The sequence below is a fragment of the Musca autumnalis genome, unplaced genomic scaffold (genome assembly GCF_047663935.1).
Source record: "Musca autumnalis isolate F117 unplaced genomic scaffold, ASM4766393v1 scaffold_1, whole genome shotgun sequence".
Taxonomy (NCBI): Eukaryota; Metazoa; Arthropoda; class Insecta; order Diptera; family Muscidae; genus Musca; species Musca autumnalis.
This window is the reverse complement of record NW_027411644.1, coordinates 73,226,049-73,254,038: the sequence shown is the minus strand read 5'-3', so window position 1 is coordinate 73,254,038 and position 27,990 is coordinate 73,226,049. Positions and strand designations below refer to the sequence as shown.

At 29.6% G+C, this 27,990-nt stretch overlaps 1 protein-coding gene across 19 annotated transcripts in view; it reads right to left on the bottom strand.

Moving 5' to 3' along the window:
* The window catches only part of LOC141401375 (low-density lipoprotein receptor-like), a 652,355-nt gene that overhangs the window by 586,123 nt on the left and 38,242 nt on the right, over positions 1 to 27,990 (bottom strand). For 10 of the 19 annotated variants that reach the window (XM_073981680.1, XM_073981587.1, XM_073981657.1 and 7 more), the window contains exon 2: positions 983 to 1,968. In XM_073981680.1, coding sequence (XP_073837781.1) covers positions 983 to 1,694 — 712 coding nt within the window. In that variant the 5' untranslated portion in view covers positions 1,695 to 1,968. The remainder of the gene's footprint in view (positions 1 to 982; positions 1,969 to 27,990) is intronic. The other 9 variants (XM_073981551.1, XM_073981633.1, XM_073981690.1 and 6 more) reach the window with 2 other exon arrangements.

Genomic DNA, 27,990 nt, shown 5'->3' with positions numbered 1-27,990 from the left:
TCCACCATATAAAAATAGTAACAACAAACAGCTGCAGCAACAACAACAGCAGCCTAACACAAAAATGTGGAAAACTTGTTAAACCAGACACGATTTGGAAAATGAGGACTACTTGACGACTTGGTAATGATGGTATGAGGAGGAGGAGGAGGTAAAGAAACTTTTAAAAAACATATATAAGACAAGTACACAAACATGTAGGTATGACGGAGGACGGACAGATTAAATACCACTTAAAAATACTTAGGCTACCCCTTATTAAAAAAAGATTAAAAAATTTGTCTAGGCTTCAACGCAGGCCGCAGAAAGTTAGATGGAATGATTATGGTGGATCTTCCATTATAGCAGGCTTTTTGAAGGGCCCTGGTGCGGATCTCAGACAATATATAAATCTTGCGTATTGTTCTCAACTTAGAGGGCAGGAATTTCTTAATACAAATGTGAAACCCGATGACGAACTATAGTTTTGGATTTCTTCAAAGCTAGGATTTGACCCTAACACATCCGCGGCATTCCTCATTATAACAAAAACACATACATACAAACAAACTACATAACCTGAAAACAATTTTTGCCGAGGTCTCTGATGTCAGATGTTAAAACTTCGATCGAAAAAATTACCGATTTATCGAAGTTTCGCTTAGAAAGTGAATAGATTTTCTGGCAGATTTCCTTCAAGAATTTCTGCACATCCTTTAAGACTTATTACAGAAAATCGGCAGAAAATCTGCAAATATTCTGAAGGGAAAATTTTATACGTTTTTTAGGAACAAAGTTGGTAACATTTTTTGAGAATTGCAAGAAAAAGAGAGAGAGAGAGAGTTTAAAACTAAATTTGACATCAGAGTCTGTGCAGAAATTCTGTACTAATTCTTACAGAACTCGGCAAAAATTGTTTACTCAGTATTTACTACATAAAATACATACTATTCCTCTATATCTACTGATACTTTAAACGTTTTCTTCTTGTTTTTGTACTTACCTATACCCAATGGTGTACCAACTTTTCCAGATATATTTAAAAATAATATAGATTGACTACCGCCATCTAAGATTCCATTACCGTTACTACCAAAAATATTCAATACGGATGATGGGGATGATGTAAATGATGATGTTGTTGTATTCAAATCTAATGGTGATGATGTTGTTGTGGACGAAGACACTGACGATGACACCGTTGTAGATGTTGTATTCAAGCTACTTCCTCCTCTATGCGTTTTATTACTACGTAGACCCGTTGTTGTAGATGGTGGTTTACCTTTAACCGCATTGGTGGGTGGACCCAAGGTGCTCGTACGAAATGAATTCAATTTTTCCAATATTGCTGAACTGCTAAAATTGTTCATGAGAAATCCAGGTGGTGCTGCTGTGGCCGGTTGATGGGCCGCCCCGCCAGCTTGAGAGGGATCAGCGGCAGCAGTGGTACATAGTTTACTGATGCTCAGGATAAAAGTGATGAAAATAAAATTCGATGAGGTGAAGCTAAAACTGATTAGCTGTTGGATTTTACTCTGGTAATTGGAGCTGTTGCTGAAGAATTTGCTGACTTTGGGTGGTTCGTTGCTGTTCGAAGTGCTACCTGTGGCAGCAGCTGCGGCACAAGTTTGGGCGCTAACGTTGAGACTGTCAAAGTCTTTTTCGCTTCTATTGCTGAAATGTGTATTATCGGGTATAATACACAGTGTGGCCATCGTTTGTTTCGTCTTACACTTTCTTTATTTCTTTTTATTGACTTCTTCTATTTTCTTTTATTTTTGGAAAATTTTAATTTATTAATTTTCAAATTCAATATGAAATTATTTCCAAAGTATTTTTCAATTTTTATTACTTTCTATTTTAAATTCACTTTATTTCTATTTTTTATTTTTAATTTAAATTATCACTGAAAGAAAAATGCACAAATTTTCCACAAAAGATTTTCTTTTAGATTTGCTTTCTTTTTCTACTTCATTGATATGATTTTATCTGTAACGAAAAAGAGAGAAAGGGGAAATATTAATTTCTGTGAATAATAGGTAAAAATTCTTTGTTTAAAAACGTAATGTAATAAGAATTTAAATTATATAAAAATTAATTATTAAATTAAACTATATAATTGTTTCACAAACATCCCATACGGGACAAGGGAGACTTCTTTCATATCAATGAGTGCACCCCGATTCATATTAGCTCAATGATATGGGACCTACTGTCTATCGCCGAGTCCGAATTGTGTGTCTTAAGACACCACTTGTAGAAAAGTTTTACATGGCTGAAATACTCAGGAAATGTCGCCAACATTGCTGAGGGGTATTTTGCCACCGTTGAAAATTTTGATGTTGACTGGCCGGGGAATCGAACCCACGGCCATCATTGTGCAAGGCGGGTGTGCATACCATTGCACGACGATGGCACCCATTAAATTAAACTAAATTTATTTAAATTTAATTTTTATTTAATGCTAACGTTTTTAATAATTAATTAATTTTATTATTATTCTAATTAAATTTATTTATATTTAATTTAAATGAATTTAATCAAATTACGTTAGTTCACAATTAAATTAAATGTAATTATTAAACTAAAATTTAATTTAATAATAATATTAATTAATTTATGAATTTATTAATTAAAATAAAATCTGGATAGGATACAATTAAATAAAAATTAAAGTAAATTTTTAAATATTAAAGTAAATTTTTAAAAATTAAATTGTTATTATTTAATGAGTTAAGTTTATTACAATAGTTATTAATTTAATTATGATTTAATAAATTATTTTCACTTATTATTTAGATTTAATTTAATAATTAATTAAACGGTTATTTGTTAAATTAAAATGGTTTTCATTTGAATTTAATGTTATTAATTAATTTAATTATTATATTAAAAAATTTATAAATATTTTTTGAAAATTAATTTTTTAATTTAAAAATTAAATTAATATTATTTAAAAACTAAATTAATTACAATCATCATTAATTTTTTCTAATTATGATTTAATAAATAATATATAATATACATAATTAATTAGTTAAAGTAATACATTTTTGAATTAAAACAATTTTCATTTAAATTTTATTTAAATATAATTTTATTAATTTAATAATTATATTACATTAATTTATAAATATTTTTTGAAAATAAATTTGGTTAGAAATTTATTTAAAAAAATTTAAATTTGATTTAATAACTAATTAAAGTAATTATTTTTTTTTTTTTGTTTAATTAAAACAATTTTAATCTCAATTTAATCTAAAATTCAATTAAAAATAATTATTTAATTAATACATTATTTAATTAAACTTATTAATAATTAAATTTAGCATAATAAATAACTTAAGATTTATTTTATTTAAATTTTATTTTAATAATTATATTAATAAAATTAATTAATTTTAATAATTAAATTAGTTAGTTCATACATTAAATTAATTTGTAAATTTAAAATTAAATTAAATTTGGTTGGTAATAAATTTAATAAACATTTAAAAATTAAGTAAAATAAAAATTAAATTCAAAATAAAATTTTCAAAATTATAAAAGAGTTTTTATTTTCAACAGACTAGCGACACCCAGCAAAACCAGCAACTGTAAGTGGTTCGATGAGAAGTGGTGCTTTTACTCATTCTTTGGAATGAGTTCAATTAAATTCATGAAAATGCCATTCTAAAGAAGAACTTCTTTGTCACGATAGATTTGTTAGATAAATAAATGTCATTACGATAACAACTGGCCTCATTGGCTTCGACGAAACCCATCAAAATCAATCGGAAGTAGTTCGGTGTGCAGTGGTTGATTAAATTTAATTTTTGTCATCTAAGGTAATGAGGCGAAAATAATTTTAAATCTCAGCCCCCAGGTATGGTGTATATGTACGTATAAGCGTATTTTATTCTGACTTCTGTCATATCAATGACTGCATCCTGATATACATTAGCTAACTGATAGGGATCTACTTTTGAACGGCGAGACTTAAGACAAAACTTGTTGAGAAGTTTTAAATCAAATTCGAACATGAACCATATGCGTCCACTGCTTCTGATACCTCCCCTACAAAAGTTAAACTTTCAAAAATATTTAGAACAGGTAATAGGTACAGCGTTATAACTTTTTCTTGTAGAAAGTCCGTACACTTTCTGACATAATCGCCTAAAACTTAACAAAACACACACAAAACAATCATTCATATATATTATTAACAGTGTTCGAAAAGTGTGACCAATGTTCAGATTCATGCATATTATGAACACTGTTCTTAAAGCGAAAACCCCATATTCCTTTTGAGAGAGATTGAAAAAAGAAATATTGATGAGTTTTATTTTTCATGACATGGAAGATTTTATCTGACTTGTTTTTAATGACTTTAGAAGAGGGACAAAGCAAAGTGCTGCCAATGTTCAGATTCATGCATCTTATGAACGCTGTTCCTTAAGCGAAAAATTCTTTTTTTTCTCTGAGAAGGATTTAAAAAGCAATTTTGGCGAGTTTAACATTCTATGCTACAATGAATGTCATCCACGACTTTTTCTGTTGAGTCCAATAGAAAGACAAAGCGAAGTATTGAATGTTTAAATTCATGCATATTATGAACACTGTTCCTAAAGTGAAAGATACTGTTTTCTTCGGAGACAAAGCCACTGACACAATTCAATTCAAATTTATTAAGTCTTGTTTTGTTTTAATGACATATTAAAAATTAACCAACGGGTTATCTTGACGTGAGACAAATCAATCCTAGGTCTGCACTTAAGTGACAATTTTTAACTTTTGTGAAGAAGGTACCGGAAGGAGTGGTCCGATATTGTCTACCTTCAAGCTTGATGCAAGTTTGAGTGAATTTATTACGATGTGCAGTCATCTGCCATTTTTGTTGGCCATCGTAGGATTTTTAAAACTTTTGGCCATTATATCTGGAAGCTTGGGTTTGCCCACGAAAGATATTATAACGATGTAAACAGGACACTGTTCTAAAGAAAAAAAGGAGTACCTTCGGTAAACATTTCCAAGCTGTCCTTGGACAGCACTTAAACTGCACTCAATGACCTTCTTAGAACTTAATGTAATTTTCGAAGAATCTTTACGATGGGTAAAGTATCAGCCAAATCGTATATTTAATTCGTATGAAATCGTGCTCATCAGTAATTTTAGTTGGTGCAGGCAGGGTTTTTTCTAGAGCTTTTCGGTTCATTATCTCAGGAAGTATATATTGTTAGAATGTATGTGGACTTAAAATAATTTAGATGAATTTCCGTTAATTTAAAAATTTGATTTTAATTAAGCAGTTACTGTATATGAATCAGTTTTACAACAACAACTATTGTATAGAATTTACAATCATACAATTGTGCTTAGTCACTATTTCCCATGTTAATTTACTATTGTTTTTGTTGTACTCTCTCTCTCCCTCTATTTCCCTCTATCTCTTTCACACACACATTTGTTTTGATCATTCACTTTTAGCCTAATAATTCTTCTAAATTTTGACGTCTTTCATTATTACCCCTTCTACTCTCACGTGTTTATCACCTCTGTCCCAATTTTTGTTTATATTTATCCGTCGATTTTTTGTGTGTATTTGTGAATTAATTGACAATTCGCTTGATCATTGTAGAACTTCTTACATTGAGGATTCTATAACAGGCTATGCTTCAGCGAGCGAGTATAAATACGGGAAAATAACAGGTGGGTGAGTGAGTTGTAAATCATACCGCGAAGTAAAATCGTTAGTTAGTACAGAAGTAGAGTGTTACCTAAGTAAAGTAAAGCTATGTGCTTAGTAAAGTCGTGTACGAATAGTGAAGAAAAAGTCAATAAAACTTTGTATCACTCGTAACCTAAACGAACCCGCGTTTTATTTGTTGCAAATCGTATCTGGGAATAAACGTCTACATAGGGTTAATTAAACCGAATTCCGTAACAGTGTGTCCGACAACCGTTCTTATTTCATTCCAGCCCCTATATATTTCTTATCAAGGAGAACCTAACGGAGAAGCTTTAAAATTGTCGCTGATGATCAAAATAAAAACCAATACAGAGCCAGTTTGAAGTTGCATTTTTCGATGTTCCCAAAATAAGCTCATATATAATTTTATATTTAGAAATGAAGTTATTCACTTTATATCTAAAGTGGAGCAACATTTTAGTAAATGAAAGAGGCTACTTTAAAACGAAAATAGCATGCTTGCGGGTCAATTGTGTTATCAAGAAGAACCTGTCCAGCTTTAGAAGTGTATGTAATGTCCACAGATAAGTAACACCCAAAGGTAAAATTCTTAAAAAAACAAAGCTGGATTCAAAATCAATTCACAGTTGTATTGTTTGCGGGTTCCAAAATAATTATTACGTATATATCCATATAATTGACAGACGAGAAATTTAATTGGTGCTATACTTCAATGGGTTAAAGTTTATTGTTAGTTATGCTCAAAAGGATGAAAAGAGCATGGAAGGGAAAGATTGTTTCGAATTTTTGAGGTTTTCGGTTTATAAAAAAAACCCATTATTATTATTTTACTGTATATATGTATATTATGGATGTTGTTATGTATTCAATTTCTGAAATTTTATAGGGATTAGAATATTATATAATTTCTTAATATTATTTTTGAGAAACGTATGGTTTTCGACACAACTAAGTTTTCCCCCAAAATATAATTTTAAACAGAAATATTGTTGTCCAACCTTATGTCATAGTCACGTCATTCAAAATAAATTTGACAAAGATGAATTGTTGACAGGGTAAATCGGCTGTTTGCTATTGTAATTTAGAGTATATATATACATACACGTATTTATATAGCTAGATTTACTTTCTTATTGTTTTAGTTTGGCTAGAAAACAATTTGAAAAATGGTGCCAAATAGTAAATTGTATCACTTAATGCAATTTACTATTTGGCACCGTTTCTAACAGAACACAAAATAGAATGAAAGGGAAACTAGTAATTAAAACAAATAATTAAAATGAAAATAGTGAATAATAGAAAAATAATGTATTAATTATTGATTTATTATGAGGGCTGCGTAATTAATTTTACACGAGTCAATTAATGAACAAATTATTTTAAGTGGTTAATAAATCGAATAAATTAAAAGCTTTTCAGGCGCTAGAGGTTTCAATTCATTGTTTTCCTACAAATGGGTTGGTGAATTGTTGTTCAGAAAGGTCTGAGATTTCCTGAAAATTCTACAAAATTTTTTTAGAAGATTTTTAAAAAACATTTTTTAACAATTTTCATAAAAGTGGATTTTCAAAACTATTTTTAAACAATTTTCATAAACGTGGATTTTTTAAAAATATTTTTATACAACTTTCATAAACGTGGATTTTTTTAAAATATTTTTAAATAATTTTCATAAACGTGGATTTTTTAAAAATATTTTTAAACAATTTCCATAAACAGGAATTTTTTAAGAATATTTTTAAACAATTTTCATAAACGTGAATTTTTTAAAAAATAGTTTTAAACAATTTTCATAAACGTGGATTTTTTAAAAATATTTTAAAACAATTTTCATAAACGTGAATTTTTTTAAAAAATAGTTTTAAACAATTTCCATAAACGTGAATTTTTTAAGAATATTTTTAAACAATTGTCATAAACGTGAATTTTTTAAAAAATAGTTTTAAACAATTTTCATAAACGTGGATTTTTTAAAAATATTTTAAAACAATTTTCATAAACGTGAATTTTTTTAAAAAATAGTTTTAAACAATTTCCATAAACGTGAATTTTTTAAGAATATTTTTAAACAATTGTCATAAACTTGAATTTTTTTAAAAATATTTTTAAACAATTTTCATAAACGTGGATTTTCTAAAAATATTTTTAAACAATTTTCATAAACGTGGATTTTTTAAAAATATTTTTAAACAATTTTCATTAAGTGAATTTTTTTAAAAATATTTTTAAACAATTTTCATTAAGTGAATTTTTTTAAAAATATTTTAAACAATTTTCATAAACGTCGATTTTCTAAAAATATTTTTAAACAATTTTCATAAACGTGGATTTTTTTAAATATTTTTAAACAATATCCGTAAACGTGAATTTTTTAAGAATATTTTTAAACAATTTTCATAAACGTGAATTTTTTAAAAAATAGTTTTAAACAATTTTCATAAAAAAGAATTTTTTAAAAAATAGTTTTAAACAATTTTCATAAACGCGGATTTTTTTAAAAACATTTTTAAATAATTTTGATAATCGTGCAATTTTTTAAAAATATTTTTAAACAATTTTCATAAACGTGGATTTTTTAAAAATATTTTTAAACAATTTTCATTAAGTAAATTTTTTTAAAAATATTTTTAAACAATTTTCATAAAAGTGGATTTAAAAAAAATTTAAATAATTTTAATTTTCATAAACGTGAATTTTTTAAAAATATTTTTCACCGTCGCTAAATCTTTCAAAAAATACCTGTAATGTTCCATATGTGTGTCTATTATTTGATTTAGTCTTCAGGTCAACAAATTATTGGCCTCTAGCTACCCTAGAAAAAATTCTCCTTTGTAGCATTCTCAATGTTAATTTTCTCACAATTTGTTTGACAAAGTCCACAATCATTTATTGTTTTTTAATAAATTCTTTTTTTATAAGCCACAAGAATTCGTCGCTAACAAAAGCGTAATGTCTGCCACAAACTACAGAAACAACAAACACAAAATTTAAGAAAAAAAAACGATTTAAAAATAGACGTGCCAAAATAAATTAAAAGAATACAAATCAAGACATTTGCGAAAATTCAATCAATTAAGAAGATACCAAAACAAATTTTGAAAATAATAACAAAAAAGAATTATAATCTACCTATCCGATTTTTTATGTCCTACCGTAAAACTTTGAAGGCATGACAAATTGTAACATGATAGTTCTATATTAGAACTATGATAGTTCTATAGAAGAATGATAGTTCTGTATTAGAAGCTATTCTGTCCACTGGGTTGAAGTAGGGGATTATAGTCACCTAATAACGACCTTGTTTTTGAGCAATGGCAAAGCCAGAACCTTTCGTTATCCCCGAATTATTTCTATCTGTCTATTTATGGAGGTTTATTGTTCGGATATAGATCACTGGAAAATAGCCCACAATATATTCTCGATTATAGCTCTATAACGATTTAAAAAGAAATCGTAAAAAATCAAAAATATAGTCTTCATATCCCTCTATCTCTAAACTTTGAACCAAAACAAATTCTTCTCACCGTACTTTAGAAGGGGACATAGCAACGATGTTGCCAAAATCACTCAACCTCAAGTTAATTTTAAATACGCCAAAATACATTTTTGACAAAATCCCAAACAATAAAATAAAACATTTTATTTACGCACAAAAGATATATACAAAAATACATATACTAAGATAAGGTAAAAGAGAATGCGACAAAGAAGATAAACCTGAAATAAAAAAAAATTGAAACAGGTTATCTTTGAAGCAAAAGCAAATTAAACACTTTGCTCTGAATGAATGAAACTATAAATTTATCAGCGCTGTTACGCTTACGAGAAAAAAATCGAATAAAATTAGAAATATTACGTATGGAATGAACTAAGCCCCCTCCCGTTTACTGGGTATTATGACGATCATGTGAGGTAGCAGTTTTGCGGATTGTGTGCGTAAATTATTGTGAATTATATTTTAGGCAAAACTACACAAATTGGTGGTATGTATCATAACAAAGATCATGAGTTTGGGACGAGTTTTAAAAATATTAAAAAATATATATTTTTAAATATATAAAAATATTCAAAAAATAGTTTTTAAAAAAATCCAAGTTCATGAAAAATATTCAAAAAATAATTTTTTAAAAAATCCGCGTTCATGACAAATATTCAAAAACATTTTTTAACCCACGTTCATGTAAAATATTCAAAAAATATTTTAAAAAAAAAAATCACGTAAGAAAAATATTCAAAAAATTATTTAAACATTTCTTTTATAAGAAAAACACGTTTATGAAAAATTTTTATATTTTTTTAAGAAAAGTCCATGCTTAAGAAAATTATTTAAAAATATTTTTTAAAAAATTCACCTTTATGAAAATTATTTATATTTATATATTATTAAGCAGTCGACGTTTATGAAAATTATGTAAAACTATGTTTGAAAAAAGTCCACGTTCATAAAAGTTATTTAAAAATATTTTTTAAAAAAATTCCACGTTTATAAAAATTATTTAAAAATTTATTTATTTATTTATATATTATTTATATATTAAAAATCCACTGTCATGAAAATTATTTAAAAAATTCTTTTATTAAAAATCAACGTTTATGAAAATTATTTTATAAAAAATCAACGTTTATGAAAATTATTTATTTTTTTTAATTTTTTTTGTTTTTAAAACTTCACGTTAATGGAAATTATTTAAATTGTTTTTAAAAATTCACGATTATGAAAATTATTTAAAAAATTTTTTTATTAAAAATCCACGTTTATCGAAAATTTATTAAACGTGCATTTCTTAAAAAAATATTTAAAAAATATTTAAAAAAATCCACGTTCATGAAAAATATTCCAAAAAAATGTTTTTTTTTTAAATCCACGTTCATTTAAAACATACAAAATATGTTTCTTAACAAACCCACGTTCATGAAAAATATTCAAAACAATATTTTTTAAAAAATCCACGTGATATAAAAAGTATTCAAAAAATATCTTTTAAAAAAAATCCTCGTTCATAAAAATGCTTTTTATTTTATTATTTTTCACCTTCTACAATTTTTTGTAAATAATTTTTATAGACGTGGCTTTTTTTTAAATATTTTTCATAAACGTGGATTTAAAAAAAATTTAAATAGTTTTCATAAACGAGGATTGAAAAAAATAAAGTATTGAATATTTTTCATTAACGTAAATATTTTGCATAATAATGGATTTCTTAAAAAATATTTTTAAAACATTTCCATAAACGTGGATTTTTAATTTTTTTTTTTTAAATAATTTTCATAAACGTGGATTTTCTAACAAATATTATTAAATCATTTTCATAAACGTGAGTGTTTTAAAAAATATTTTTAAATAATTTTCAAAAACGTGGCTTTTTTTTAAAAAATATTTTTAAATAATTTTCATAAACGTGAATTTTTTAAATAATTTTCATAATCATGGATTTTTTCAAAAAATAGTTTTTAATAATTTTCATAAAATTGGATTTTTTAAAAAAATATTTTTAAATAATTTTCATAAACGTTGAATTTTTAAAAATATATTTTTAAACAATTTTCATAAGCGTGGATTTTTTTAAAAAATATTTTTAAATAATTTTCATAAACGTGGATTAAAAAAAATATTATTGTGTAGTTTTCATAAAATTGGATTTCTTAAAAATATTTTTAAATAATTTCCATAAACGTGGATTTTTTTTAAAAATATTTTTTAATTAGAAACATTGTGGTTTTTTATTGGGATAGCGTTTGCAATTTTGTTTTTTCAAAATAGTCTGGCTTAATCCCATTGTTGTTGTTTTAATATTTTAAAACGACTAGTTTATTAGTGGAAAAGATTTGGCATTGTTCGCCAAGAGGTAAGGCAGGGAATACTATAGTTTCGATTCTCGCCACAGATTTTTTAATAATTATGACAGTGGATTTTTTTACAAATATTTTTTAAGAAATTTCATACATGTGGATTTTGTCAAAAATTATTTTTCAATATTTGTCATAAACGTAGATTTTTTAAAAAATTATTTTTAAATAATTTTAATAAACGTAGATTTTTTAAAAAATTATTTTAAATTAATTTTTTAAAACGTGGATTGTTTAAAAAATATTTTTAAATAATTTTCTTGAACGCAGATTTTTTAAAAAAAATATTTTTAATAAGTGTCATAAACCTGAATTTTTTATTTTTTAAAAAATATTTTTCATAAAATTGATTTTTCAAAAAATATTTTTTAAAAACGTAGATTTTTTAATAAAATGGATTTTTTAAAAAAATATTTTTTGAATATTTTTTAAAAAACGTGGATTTTTTAAAAATTATCTTTAAAATATTTTTCATATTATTGATTTTTAAACTATTTGTTGATTATTAAAAAAAAACGTGGATTTTTTTAATTTTTGATTTTAATTTTTTATAAACTTCTACATGTCTCCATAGAAGTCGATCTATAGGTTTCCTATAGATCTGCTGCAGGCCTACTTTAGAAGCTCTATAGGTCTACTATAGAAGATGTTCTTATGTATCATGCTCAATACATATCTTCTAATGTCTCATATAGAAGACTTTCTATGGGACTTTTATCGCATACCTTCTATAGGTCTCCTATGGAAGATCTTCTGTTGGTCTCCTAAGGTCTTCCATAGAAAATATTCTCCAAGCGTCTTCTGTAGTATTGCTAAAATTCGTATCTGCTCAACCCCAGTACTTATTTACTAAATTTTACTAACGAGCCAGTCAATGCAGGGAAGGAACAAATATGAGTAAAACCCCAGCAATGCCAAGAATTGCTGACGTCGTTTTGACCAGAAAAAATAAATAAATAAAAAACCAACAGAAACAACAACAATAATAACTAAACCGGCAAAATAATACAAGTTGCGGTTAACAAACAAATCATAAAATTAAAAAAACAACAACAGCAATAACAACGTGCTAAACAACTTAACGCAGAAAAACATGTTCTTCATAACCAAAAAGCGAGCATTGAAGTGGAAGAAGCCGAAGAAGAAGACGAGGGAACAAAAATCATAATGTAGTTATTTTCATACAGACATACATACAGTGGTATTGTAGCAGCGAATGCCAACCGAACCGCCGAACTTCGTGAGTCAGTAATAAAACATTAGTAACAAACACTTTATCATCACACGAATGTCTAGATGTCTGGCTGGATGGCTGACTATTTGTCTGTCTATCTAACTGCCAAGTGCCTATGCACATGACTGCCTTCAAAGCAGCAGCGGCAGCATTAGAGGAAGAAAAAGAGAGCTTAGTTTATGTGTTCTCCCACCCCATGAAAAAAGTAGCAATTAAACAAATAATTAAATAAATTGTTATATGGCTTTTTAGCCGCCTTGGCCTGGGTTGATTTTAAACGGCGCTTTGACACCATTACCAATCAAAAAAGTAGTTGGTTAAAATTTAACTTAAATTTGTCTCTTTGACTCTTAACTGATATGTCAATGTTGCCAAATTTTAAAAATAGGAAATCGACCATAGAGCGAAATATTAAAAAAATATTTTTAATAAATCCATGTTTAAGAAAAATATAAAAAAAAAAATTAAAAAATCCACGTTAATGAAAAATATTAAAAAAATATTTTTAAAAAATCCATGTTTATGAAAAATATTAAAAATATATTTTAAAAAAATCCACGTTTATGAAAAATATTTAAAATTTATTTTTAAAAAATCCACGTTTATGAAATATATTTAAAATTTATTTTTAAAAAATGCACATTTATGAAAAATATTAAAAATTTATTTTTAAAAAATCCACGTTTATGAAAAATATTTAAAATTTATTTTAAAAAAATCCACGTTTATGAAAAATATTTAAAATTTATTTTTAAAAAATTCACGTTTATGAAAAATATTTAAAATTTATTTTTAAAAAGTCAACGTTTTTCATTTTTAAAACGTCCACGTTTATGAAAAATATTAAAAAAATATTTTTAAAAAATCCACGTTAATGAAAAATATTAAAAAAATATTTTTAAAAAATCCACGTTAATGAAAAATATTAAAAAAATATTTTTAAAAAATCCACGTTAATGAAAAATATTAAAAAAATATTTTTAAAAAATCCACGTTAATGAAAAATATTAAAAAAATATTTTTAAAAAATCCACGTTAATGAAAAATATTAAAAAAATATTTTTAAAAAATCCACGTTAATGAAAAATATTAAAAAAATATTTTTAAAAAATCCACGTTAATGAAAAATATTAAAAAAATATTTTTAAAAAATCCACGTTAATGAAAAATATTAAAAAAATATTTTTAAAAAATCCACGTTAATGAAAAATATTAAAAAAATATTTTTAAAAAATCCACGTTAATGAAAAATATTAAAAAAATATTTTTAAAAAATCCACGTTAATGAAAAATATTAAAAAAATATTTTTAAAAAATCCACGTTTATGAAATTTTTTTTAAAATTATTTTTAAAAAATCCACGTTTATGAAAAATATTTAAAAATTATTTTAAAAAATCCACGTTTATGAAAAATATTTATTTTTTAAAAAAAATTCAGGTTTATGAAAAATATTTGAAAATTATTTTTAAAAAATCCACGTTTATGAAAAATATTTAAAAATTATTTTTAAAAATCCACGTTCATGGAAAATATTTAAAAATTATTTTCAAAAAATCTACGTCATATGAAAAATATTTAAAATTTATTTTTAAAAAATCCACGTTTATGAAAATTGTTTTAAAGATTATTTTTAAAAAATCCACGTTTATGAAAATTTTTTAAAGATTATTTTTAAAAAATCCACGTTTATGAAAAATATTTAAAAATTATTTTCAAAAAATCCACGTTCATGGAAAATATTTAAAAATTATCAAAAAATCTACGTCATATGAAAAATATTTAATTTTTTTTTTAAATTCAGGTCTATGAAAAATATTTAAAAATTATTTTTAAAAAATACATGTTTATCACAAATATATACAAATTATTTTTTAAAACTACACGTTGACGAAAAATATTTAAAAATTATTTTTAAAAGATACATGTTTATAAAAAATATTTAACAATTATTTTTAAAAAATTCACGTTTATGAAAAATATTTAAAATTTATTTTTAAAAAATTCACGTTTATAAAAAATATTTAAAAATTATTTTTAAAAAATTCACGTTTATAAAAAATAATTACAAATTATTTTTAAAAAATCCACGTTTATGAAAAATATTTAAAAATTATTTTTAAAAAAAATCCACATTTATGAAAAATATTAAAAAATTATTTTTAAAAAATCCCCGTTTATGAAAAATATTCAAAAATCAATTTTTAAAAAATCCACTTTTATTGAAAATATTTAAAAATTATTTTTAAAAAATCCATGTGTATGAACAATATTTAAACATAATTTAAAAAAAAACTACACGTTTATGAAAAATATTTAAAAATTATTTTTAAAAGATACACGTTTATAAAACTATTTAACAATTATTTTTAAAAAATTATGAAAAATATTTAAAAGTTATTTAAGAAAACACGTTTATGAAAAATATTTAATAATTATTTTTTAAAGATATGTGTTAATGAAAAATATTTAAAATTCTTAAAAAATCCACGTTTATGAAAAATATTAAAAAAATATTTTTAAAAAATCCACGTTTATGAAAAATATTAAAAAATTATTTTTTAAAAAATCAACTTTTATTAAATATATTTAAAAAAATATTTTTTGAAAAATCCACGTTTATGAAAAATATTAAAAAAATATTTTTAAAAAATCCACGTTTATGAAAAATATTTAAAAATTTTTAAAAAATCGATGTTTAGAAAAAAATTTAAAAACTATTTCTTTAAAAATCCACGTTATAAGAAATTTTCAAAACTATTTTTAAAAAAAAAATCCACCTCAACTCTATCTCTCCATCAATAATTTAATAATTTAATCTGAACTAAGAATATATTTCCTGAGCAATCTTCCACATCACTTGGTCATTGCATGCGAGTCTTTAAATCTATGGCAAAAATGATCTATCAATCGGCTTTGCCGAATGCGAAATATCCTCAGCTCCTCAGGATGTGTTGTCGTTTTTTTTTTAATTTAGAGATTCCCGTCTACACTGGTCCTTCGAGCCGGATCAGTAACCGAAACCAAGAAAGCTTAGAATTTGTCTCAATGGGGGGTCCTACAAACGATCACCCAAGATTGAAGATCGTCCTTAAGGAAAAACGATAGTCAGTCATGCTGTGTCAGAATCAGAAATTTAGGGAAAATTGCAAATTGACCTGTACAAAGCGAAAGATGTCAATATTAGCCTTAAAGGTAAAGTGAGCGCTAATTTTTTAATAATTTAGGATGTAGAGGTTGAAAAGAAAGTCCGTGGACTGAAGAGGCAATTCCACGAGAGAATGGAAAACAAAACTGCGGTAACTGCTACAAAGAAAGTGGAAGAATTCCTAGCGGCTACCACCAAAAGGGAGAATACGAGTTCAAAGCATTTGTCATGCCCTTGGCAAGGAAGATCAGATTTGTCGGTTCGGTTTAGAGAAGGCTGTTAGAGATTGGATCGTGTATTCTTCTAGACATAACAATTGTACAGTGACTAATAGGTACTCGATTGTCTCTATCTCTTCTTCATCTTCGCACAGCCTACAATAGTCGGCAATTTCGTCTCCTTCCCATTTGCTAGTCATTGATTTTATTATGCAGTGACCCGTGATTATTTCAGCTGTTAGTTTCAGATTGGATTTCTTCATTAAGAGGAGAAATGTGGTTCTTGGCTTGGAAGGGACTGGCCAGATTGCCCTGGATACAGCTGGCCACATTTCGGGCTTTATCCCGATATCCTTGTTTTATCTGCCTCATGTATTTGCTCAAAAGTGGCTTGATGGAGTTATCGATCGCAATTTCACAACGAACCAGTTCATCCGCTATTTGTCCATATTTACATTAAACAATTTTCCTTGCGGCAATTGTCAGTTTGTGGGTGAGAGAGGGAGTTGAGAGGCAAAGAGTTACCATATGCCCCACCTTCTCTCCAGCAAACTGACAATTGCCGCAAGGAAAATTGCCTAATAGAAATATGGACTTCCTTCACCATCGATATTGCAATGCCCTGGGACCCAACACAAGGTGACGATTTATTTTTGGGTGTCAGAAGCGTACTTGCAGTCTAAAACCACTGCAGATTCGATCGAGTAGGACCTGAGTGATTTTATGACCCCTTGGCTGTCGACGTAAATAGTCAACAGTCCAACCATGTCACTTTCCATATTGCTTTTTGATCGGCAAGACTTCGGCTGAAAGACACAACAATTTTCGGTCAGCTTGAATGAGAGTTGTAAGTCGAGGGAATTGCTATAGACCATAGCCGACCAAGAAGAGCGAGCGCTTAAATTGTTTATGTGTGGGTAAAATTACACTGACAGAACATATTGAGTGTGAAATGAAAAATATATTGTTCGCTTTGTATGACTTAAATTAAAAATAATATAAATAACTTCATAATTTGAAAAGTATTTTTCTTCATATGTTAATTTTTTTGAGAGAAAAAACAAATTGTATATAAAAATGATTTTTTAAGACTTTCTAAGCATACATACATTTTTTATTGTTGCATTGCAGACGAGGCATTCTGCGTCATTAAAAATATTAATACAAAACAAAAATCATTTTTAAATTCTTCCCTCCACATATTTGCTGTACAACTGCAAAATCTTTTCTGTGTACCCAAAAATAAACAAATAAAGCGGCATCAACCTGCTTGCATGAAATTCAGTACAAGACTGAAGTAAAAAAATCAAAACATTTGCTCTCTAACTTTGCGTTCGGGTCGCGTGTGTGTGATTTGCCGAAAAACTTCGTAACCAAATCAATACCCACGAACGGGTTTGTTGCTATAGACGCCTGCTCCTGTGCCTGTTTGCATCTTAGAGCCGTTGATATAGATCTCTATACCGTATAGAGGTAAGCAGTGTCCTGTCGTCCCTGTGAGGTATGTGCACTTTGGTTGGTTCAAAGTTGATTTGTGGCTATATATAATCACTGATACCAGCTAGGGTATCCAGATGACAAATGAGAGAAGTCGCACAGAAAGCAATACAGAATGTAAATCGCACAAGAAGGAGAATGACCGAGTCTTATTGGCATTACGAAAGAAGAATATTCTATTCTAAACGTGGTGCGAACTGCAAGTGCGACTTATTGGCTGGTCTGATAAAGTCAAACACATAAGGCTTCCGGCAGTTGTGGAAGGACTTGACATATGCCTGTGGCAGCCTGAGAGACTAATATTTGTGTTTTTCTTTCTTTCATATTCTGATGACAAAATTCCTTGATTGTGAGCATAGGAAAGAGCTTAGAGAGCGTGGCATTCAGAAAACGTCTATGCACGAACCCTCCTTTCGATTGTCTTTATGCTAGCCCCTATGGTGCCTTGAAAAAATATTCTGTATGCCCTTGCTAGATTATTATTGGAAGATTATTCTGTCTTTTTATTTTCTTAAGACATGTTCTTAAAAAAATCCGCATTTATCGCTTTTCTAATTCTCTCGTAAAATAAAAAATCCTAGTCTATGTTATTTGAAATTTTGTGGTAAAAATCCTTAAAAAATTCTTTTTTTATGAGTCCGATTGCCCACCTGAAATATGTTCAATATCGGAGGTAATTATAAGGCCTATAACGAGGATTTAAATGAAAGTCAACATGGATTTTTAAAAGTGTCTTTCAAAACATATTATTAACATATCCATGTTTTTACCTCTAATTTTTATTTCAAAATTTTTAAAAACCCTACCAATTTCTGATCAAATTTCTGGGGCATATGGCAACGCCATTACTAAATATCTCACAAAAACCATAGAGAGAATAAGTCCCAACGGAGAAACGACGTCAATCACATAAAACTCTTTTTTCACTGCATTTATTTTAATAATTTCGATACAAAATTACATAGAAAATGATTTATGTATGCATGTATTTATTGTTGTTACGTATTGCTCGAATACTCGTAGCTTAGTCAGGTTCAACCGAAAACCTCATACGTAAATCGCAGCACAAAAATTACCGCAACAAAATATTCTTTCAAGAAATATATGTATATTTCAAGGTAAAAAAAAACCTCAACAAGTGAATGACTGGCTCCCCGGCTTCAATTTGAAAGAAAACCCACAAAACAAAGAGAATGAGAATTTCCATGTGTGCAAGACTCCCCAAGATGAAGAAGAGGTTCAAAGACAAAAAGTAACAACTTCAAATATTTGTCTTTCCAAAGAGTAGCTAACTGTGTATGGAGCAGAAGAGTTCCCCATCAAAAAGAGAAAAATGAATATCGAAAAGAGATCTTGGCAAAATAAAAAAAAAATATTTTACTGCAGAAACAAAACACGTGTTTTTCAATAATGTGTCATGAATATTTAACAAGTTTCCCTAGCCCGGAATTAATACGAAAGAAATAGTAGAAATAGATAACAACAACAAACAGCATTAAAGAAATTAATTGCTTTATTCGATACTTATGGTGTCAAATTGCGTACGACTTTAGTCAGTTTTTAAGCTCCTCCTCCTTTTTTAACGGAAGTGTTAGAAATGGTGTAAGCCGCTTTATGTCTGGATGACGAAACACATTTTACAGAATAGCGTTGACCTTGACTTTCATTAGGCCATCGTTGCTTAAATAAGGTTAAAGGCCTACAAACATATGTACATACGTATATATGTATGTATGTACATCAAAATCAATAAATATTCAAATACAGTGAGTCATACAAGTATTATTACTTAAAAAATCGAAAATTCAAATTACTTAAATACTGGCTTAAGCCAGGCACAGGAGCAGGCGTCTATAGCAATTCCCTCGACTTACAACTCTCATTCAAGCTGACCGAAAATTGTTGTGTCTTTCAGCCGAAGTCTTGCCTATCAAAATTACGAGTTAAGTTTTCTTCGAAAGTATCAAACTTTTAATTAAAAAAAATAATGCATTTAAAAATTTTTAACCTTTCCATTGTCAATGGAAAGACTTCATAAAGGTCATATTTCTATAGAAGACCTCAAAAAGGTGAAAATCTCCTAACGGTCTTCCATCTATGGAGTACCTCACAAAGCTCATATACCTGTAGAAGACCTCATAAAAAATTCTACCTATAACCTCATAAAAGAATTCTAACTGTGAGTGGCCTCATAACTGTTTTTTATGTAAGGAAAAAACTTCTATCTATGGATGATCTCATGAAGGTCTTGTACTTGTGGAAGACCTTATAAAGCACTTTTATCGATGAAATACTTCATAGAGATATTTTATATGTAAAAGACCTCATTAAGGTCTTCTGTATATGAAAGAATTCATAATGATCTCCTATATGTGAAAGACCTCACAAAGGACTTGTATCTAAGTAAGAGTTCACATAGTGTTCTACATTTGTAAGTGCTCATAAAAGTCTCCTATCGTTGGAAGACCCTATGAAAGTCTTCCATTTGTGGAAGTATTATATACTGGAAGACCTCAAAAGGGTCTTCTATCAATGGAACACCTCCTAAAGGTCTACTTTTGGTATAATATCTTACAGGTCTATGCAAGACCTCATTAAGTTTTTATGTCTGAATAAGACATCCTAAACGTCTTCGATCGATGGAAGACCTCGTAAAGATCTTCTACCTAAGGACATCTATCTATTGCAGTAAATTAGCTATTAGTGTATTATTCTCTAAGTTATCTCTGACTCAATTATTAGTTAGTAGTTCATTACTCTCTAGGTTATCTTTCACCCAATTATGTTGTTAAAAATTAAAAATAGAAAATACAGAATAAAATGGAAAACAAATGCTGCCGAGTTTTATTTAAACAACTAGTAGAGACATGATTTGTCTTTACTACACTATGGAAGACCTTATAAAGGTCTTCTATCTACAGAAGACCCCATAAAAGTTTCTATCAATGGAATACCTCATAAATAACTTATACCTGCGGAAGAAATCCCAAAGATCTTCTACCTGTGGTAGACCGCACAAAGGTATTCTACCTGTGGAAGACATCAAGAAGACATCCTACCTGTGGAAGTCATAATGAAGGTCTTCTATCTACAAAAGACTTCATTACGGTCTTCTATCTATGGAAGACCTCATAAAAGTATTTTGTCTATGGAACACCTTATAAAAATCGTATATACAAAACTTCACTGTAGAGGAAGTCTTATAGAGTACGCTACCATCAAATCTAATGCAATCGGCCGGACGAACTCGACCCCACGTATTCTAGGCAGTGGAAACATGCTAAAATTATCCCTGTTCTAAAGTAAAATATGAAATACCGACCTATAGCAATAATATCTATCTATTTGACCATATCCCACAAAGGTATTCTACCTGTGGAAGACATCATGAAGGTCTTCTATCTACAGAGGACTTCATTACGGACTTCTATCTACAGAGGACTTCATTAGGGTCTTCTATCTATGGAAGACCTCATAAAAGTATTTTATCTATGGAACACCTTATAAAAATCATATATACAAGACTTCATTGTAGAGGAAGTCTTATAGAGTACGCTACCATCAAATCTAATGCAATCGGCCAGACGAACTCGACCCCACGTATTCTAGGCAGTGGAAACTTGCTAAAATTATCCCTGTTCTAAAGTAAAATATGAAATAATGACCCATAGCAATAATATCTATCTATTTGACCATATCCCTCGCAATTCTTTGATTATAAATACCCAACAACATTTCCCGTCCGATCACAGCTGTATCAATAAGATGTGCTGTAGATGATAACAAACTTAGCTCCCTTGTTCCCCTCGATCATTCCAAAGCATTTGAAGTTGATCATCGTAACCTCAGCTTCAAATTCCGAAGATTCTTTAAATTTATGGATGAGCCATTCATTCATTACACCTCACACAGAAAAAAATAATGAATTTTTACATATTTTCGTTCATAATGTAGTTTTTCATTCTGTACAGGTACCTTACAAAAGATACATGTGCAGTTTCATATATCCAACCGAAAACCACTAGTTTTCAAAAATGTGTAAGTTGCCAATTCACTTTCCTATTTTTCCCTACGTTCCCATTATTTGCTCTCATATTTCCTCTTGTTTGGTAAATTCTCTCAACTTTGTTCTCTTTTCCTTTGAATGGTCTCAACGTCTTACCATTACATTGACACTATATCAACAAACCACAAGACAACAACTTGACTGCAATACAGCTAAACGCTTTATGCTAAACCAGCATACGGCAAAAAGGGGCACACGTGCCCTTCATGAGAATAACAACAGAACAACCACCACTCAGTCTTCGTTCTGAAGTCATTGAAGAAGGTTCTGCAATTGCTTGTTTTAATGATTTTTAATTTTAGCAATGCATTAACGCACACGCTGTTTGTGGAGAGAGCGAGAGAGAGTCGTATGCGTAAGACCGCAAACAATGCGTTTGTATTAGTGCCGATACCTGTGCTAAACTACCACCGTCGCAACAACTAACAACCCATCAAGTCAGATGTCCGACACGTCTGAATAATTTCGGAAGCAAAATCGTTCAGATTTCGTTCCGATTTCTAAACAATTTTTCGGAGGAGAAATAGTTCAGATTTAGTACCGATTTCGTTACGATACCGGAAATAAATTTCCCAAGGATTTTCTTCCGATTTCGTTCCGAATTCTGACCGAAATTATGTCGACCACTTCATACAACTTTCGTTAAGATATCGTTACGATTTCGGATCCGACATCGGACGGAACGTCCGAATTTTGTTTCGATTTCGTTACAATGTCGGTTCGATTGGTAAAAAAAGTGGTTGTACGATATAGTTCGCGTCTAACAAAAACATTGTTCCACAACATCCCATACGGGACAAGGGAGACTTCTCTCATTTCTACATTTTTTTAATTTCTTTAATATAATGGCAATATCTAATATCTCAACCCAGTGCTGATAGACTCAACATGTATGAACATATGGTTCACATTGTTATGTTATGACAGACACAAGACGATAACAACTACAATGCAAATCATTAGAAGAAACGGTAAATTACAATAACACAAAATAAAAGCATTATAAAAAGCAGCAAACTTGTATCTGGTTTGGTTGGTGGTTGTGGATTGTTAGTTAATAAAAGCAAAAACAACTCACCAAAATTGTTTTTTTTTTTTCAACCAGAAGAAAAAGAAGAAACCAGTATCTTTTGCTTTATGAAAGGCGTTCATGAAATGCAGAAATTTGAACCTTGGCAAGACTAAAATGCAATAATTTTTTTCTGTGTACTTGCTCTCCTGGAAAAAACATTCTTCTTGAAGTTGCGATTTTCACTCACCTCTATTATGTTTGCGGAGAAGTCTGTTCCGCCCATCCCGAAAATTCTCCAACGGATAGAATTCTGCAGATTATAGAGGTATTTGAGAAGAACTTTAGAGCAATTACAGAGTAGCCATTCTTCAATTACGTATGATTTAAGCTTGGTGTCCTTTGTCTTGGTGAAACTTGAATGTACATACCTAAAAGCCTAACATATTGTTACGAATGTAACTAGCAGATTTAAGAAAATTTAGATGAATTGTTGATTTTAATTTAAGGATTTGAATTGTAAAGTTGATTTTTATTATGCATTTAGTCAATTTGTGTCAGTTTTGCAACAACAACTACTGTATGGAGTTTACTGCAAACATGAAATTATCGCATATCGTCTTATTTTGCACTGCTTATTTAACTAATTGTTTATGTACTCTCTCTCTCTCTCTATCTCTCCCTCTTTCATTTATTTTGACTATTCAGTTATACTTCTTGTACGTCATTATAGGCCCGGGCCACCCGAAGTAAAAAAATGTCAATACAATTTTTAAACATTTTGCTTCCAAGAACTCATATTTGGTATAGTCCGTGCGTCTAGCTGACTGGACTGAACCTATGTTGAAAATTTTTGGTGGAGAAGTTTCCGGGCTGCAGGTAACCTCAAATGTCAAATTCAGTCAGGAAATGTAGATAAAATCCCCATAATACTGAAAATCGGGAAGTACCCTTATGTGGGGGGCTATACCTAAACATGGACCTATGTTTCCAATTTTTGGTGAATAAATTTCGTGACTGCAAAGATTATAAAACGTTACATTACGGGTAGCGCAGTCAAAAAATTAGCCAAAACCCTCAAAATGCCGGAAAGCGGGAGGCACCGTCTAAACCAAAACATGGACCTATCTTGACAATTGTTGGTGGAGAAGTTTCGGGACCACTGGGAACCTCAAATCTACCTGTAGATCGGTCCTGTGTAGGTAAAATTTTCAAAATATCGAAAATCGGGAGGTACCTTTATATGGGGGCTATACTAAAACGTGGACCTATCTTGACAATTTTTGGTGGAGATATTTTGTGGCCACTAGGAACCTCATATGTCAAATTACAGGAAGTTCGGACAAAAATGTAGGTAAAATGCCCAAAATTCCGATAATTGAGAGGTATCGCTATATGGGGGCTATACCAAAATATGGACCTAAATAGAGAATTTTTGGTGCAGTTATTTTGTGGCTACTGGGAGCCTTAAATAGTTCCGTTACAAATTGTGGCTAAAATCCTCAAAATACCGAAAATTGGGATGTACCGTTATAACGGGGCTATATGAAAACGTGGACCGATATAGACCATCTTCGAACTTGGCCTGCGTTAATCTGGTGCAAAAATATAGCATTCAAGCTCAAATATTTCGGACGCTAAAGTGATTACAACAGACGGACATGGCTATGTCGATCAAAAATTGTATTCTGAACAAGAATATACATATGTACATAATATGTACATATATAAAGGGTGTCCCAACTAGTCTCTAAATCCACTATGCAGCGAATTTTGACGAATGTTTTGCATCTTCATGCATACAAAGTTCAATTGACTCAGGAACTGAAGCCAGCTGACCATGGACAGCGAAGGAAGTTCGTTAATTGAGTATTGGGTAGACAACATGAAAATGCTGATTGTGCCGATAAAATGGTATCTTGACGGCTTCATCAATAGGCAGAATTGTCGCATTTGGGATGAGGAAAGTCCTCGAGTGATTCACGAGAAGCAAATGCATCCTCAACGTGTCACTGTGTGGTGTGGTTTTTTGGCTGGAGGAATCATTGGAAATTGGCATTGGATGAATTGGCAAACAGTCAATGGTGTTCGGTATCCTGAAATGATAACCAGTTTTTTCTTGCCTAGAATTAAAGGAATGAATGTGGAGGGCATGTGTTTTCAACAAGACGACGCCACATGTCATACAGCCAGAGAAACAATTCAATTACTGCATCAGTCATTTCCCGGTCGTGTTATTTCGCGTTTTGGAGAGCAGAATTGGCTGCCTAGATCGTGCGATTTAACACCTTTAGATGTTTTTCTTTGGAGTTTTTTGAAGTCGATGGTTTACGCGAATAAGCCGACGACGACTCAAGCCTTTAAAGGGGGATATTGGACGCTGCATTAAAAAATTATCATATTGACGAAATTCGATCAAATTATTTGATACAATAAAATTTTAATATTGAGTAAAACATTTATCGATTTTTTTATATTGAACTGATAAAATATTTCAAATATTGACATATTAATCAAAATGTGGAATATCTTAATAAATATTTTTGTCAATAGGTGAAATATTTTATCATTTGTATTTTATTTTGTGATCAAATAATTTTATTGAATTTTGTTAATATGATAATTTATTATCGCCGGAAAATTGATAAATTTTTGATTGAATCTTTTTCTGTGTCGCGTGCGTGCCAGCCAAGCCATGGCGGCCATCTGCACGATATCTTGTTCCATACATAACCTCATTCTGTCTACTTTACGATATAATTAACTTTTAAAATTTTTTAAATATCTGTGTTTTATTTAAGATTTAACAAGTAAAAGAGCGTTAAGTTCGGCCGAGCCGAACTTTTCATACCCTCCACCATAAATGTTCTGAACTACATAAAATGGAATAATTAGTTTTCATTCCTGTCCCCAACTTTAAGTGGGTACGTTAAAATGTCAGATAATGTACATAAAATGTTTCATTCGGTAGGACCTTTTTATGGTGCCTATATCTAACTATGTATGTTGACAATTTTTGGTGGGCTAGAAATTGGGAAGTACCGTTATATAGGGGTTATAATAAAACATGGACCTATGTTGACAGTTTTTGATGAGAGCCTTTAATGTCAAATAACTCCTAATTCGGTTAAAATTGTAGCTAGAATCCTCAAAATACCGAAAATCGGTACATAAGGTGGGAACTTCAAATGTCATTAACAGCTAGTTCGGAGGTATGTGGGCTATACGAAAATATGAACTTAAATGAACAATTTTTGTTGGCTTTTAAATTTCGAATATAAGCTTTTTGGTCACTAAGAACCCTAAATACCAAATTATAGCTAATTCGGTATAGAAATGTGAGTTTAAACGTCAAAATACCTGAAATCGGTCGGTAACGTTATATGGGGGCTATTCCAAAACATGGACTTATGTCCACTAGTTATATAAGTTTATTGACATTTAAGAACCCTAAATGTCAATTTATAGCTAAGTCGGTCTGTAAATGTAACTAAAAACGTCAAAATGCCATAAATCGGGGGGTACCGTTTTATGGGGGCTATACCAAAACGTGGACCGATATAGCCCATCATCGAACTTGACCTGCCTGCAAACAAAAGACGCATTTTCCCAATATTTCAGACAATTTTGGTGGAGAGGTGTGGTGACCACTAAGAACTTCAAATGTCTAATGTACAAATTACAGTTAATTCGGTTAAAACTTGTAGGTAAAAATCTCAAAATACCGAAAATCAGGAGGTACCGTTATATGGGGCTATACCGAAACATGTACCTATGATCAAAATTTTTTTGAATATAAGTTTTTTGGTCACTAAGAACCCTAAATATCAAATTATAGCTAATTCGGTCTAGAAATGCGACTTATATCGTCAAAATACCTGAAATCGGGCGGTAACGTTATATGGGGGCTATTCCAAAACATTGATCAATGTCCACTAGTTTTGTTATATAAGTTTATTGACACTTAATAACCCTAAATGTCAAATTATAGCTAAATCGGTCTGAAAATGTAGCTAAAAACGTCAAAATACCGCAAATCGGGGGGTACCGTTATATGGGGGCTATACCAAAACGTGGACCTATGTCCACAACTTTTATTATATAAGCTTATTGACACTTAAGAACCCTAAATGTCAAATTATAGCTAAATCGGTCTGAAAATGTAGCTAAGAACTGCAAAATACCTGAAATCGGGCGGTAACGTTATATGGGGGCTATTCCAAAACATTGATCAATGTCCACTAGTTTTGTTATATAAGTTTATTGACACTTAAGAACCCTAAATGTCAAATTATAGCTAAATCGGTCTGAAAATGTAGCTAAAAACGTCAAAATACCGCAAATCGGGGGTACCGTTATATGGGGGCTATACCAAAACGTGGACCTATGTCCACAACTTTTGTTATATAAGCTTATTGACACTTAAGAACCCTAAATGTCAAATTATAGCTAAATCGGTCTGAAAATGTAGCTAAAAACTGCAAAATACCGTAAATCGGGGGGTACCGTTATATGGGGGCTATACCAAAACGTGGACCTATGTCCACAACTTTTCTTATATAAGTTTATTGGCACTTAAGAACCCTAAATGTCAAATTATAGCTAAATCGGTCTGAAAATGTAGCTAAAAACGTCAAAATACCGCAAATCGGGGGGTACCGTTATATGGGGGCTATACCAAAACGTGGACATATGTCCACAACTTTTCTTATATAAGTTTATTGGCACTTAAGAACCCTAAATGTCAAATTATAGCTAAATCGGTCTGAAAATGTAGCTAAAAACGTCAAAATACCGCAAATCGGGGGTACCGTTATATGGGGGCTATACCAAAACGTGGACCGATATAGCCCATCATCGAACTTGACCTGCCTGCAAACAAAAGACGCATTTTCCCAAAATTTCAGCGTCCTATCTCCATTTTTGTGGATGCTAGAGTGATTACCACAGACGGACGGACGGACAGACGTGCACAGATCGACTCAGAATTTTACCCTGATCAAGAATATATATACTTTATAGGGTCGCAAATGAGTATTTCAATGCGTTACAAACGGAAAAACAAACTTTATATATAAAAATTGAGTTCTAGTTGGGACGCAAATTCCCATAAAAGCTTTTATTTATTAGCGTTCTTCAAATTGTGAATTAAGATATTTTCTTAGTAAACTCATCGGTGACCAACTTGGGAGCACTTAACCCCGGGAAGGTTATATTACCCAAACATAACCGCAATTGACGAATTACAGAAATATTTATTGGAAAATAAAAACATCAACTGTAGCTCGGACCCAAAGAAATAAA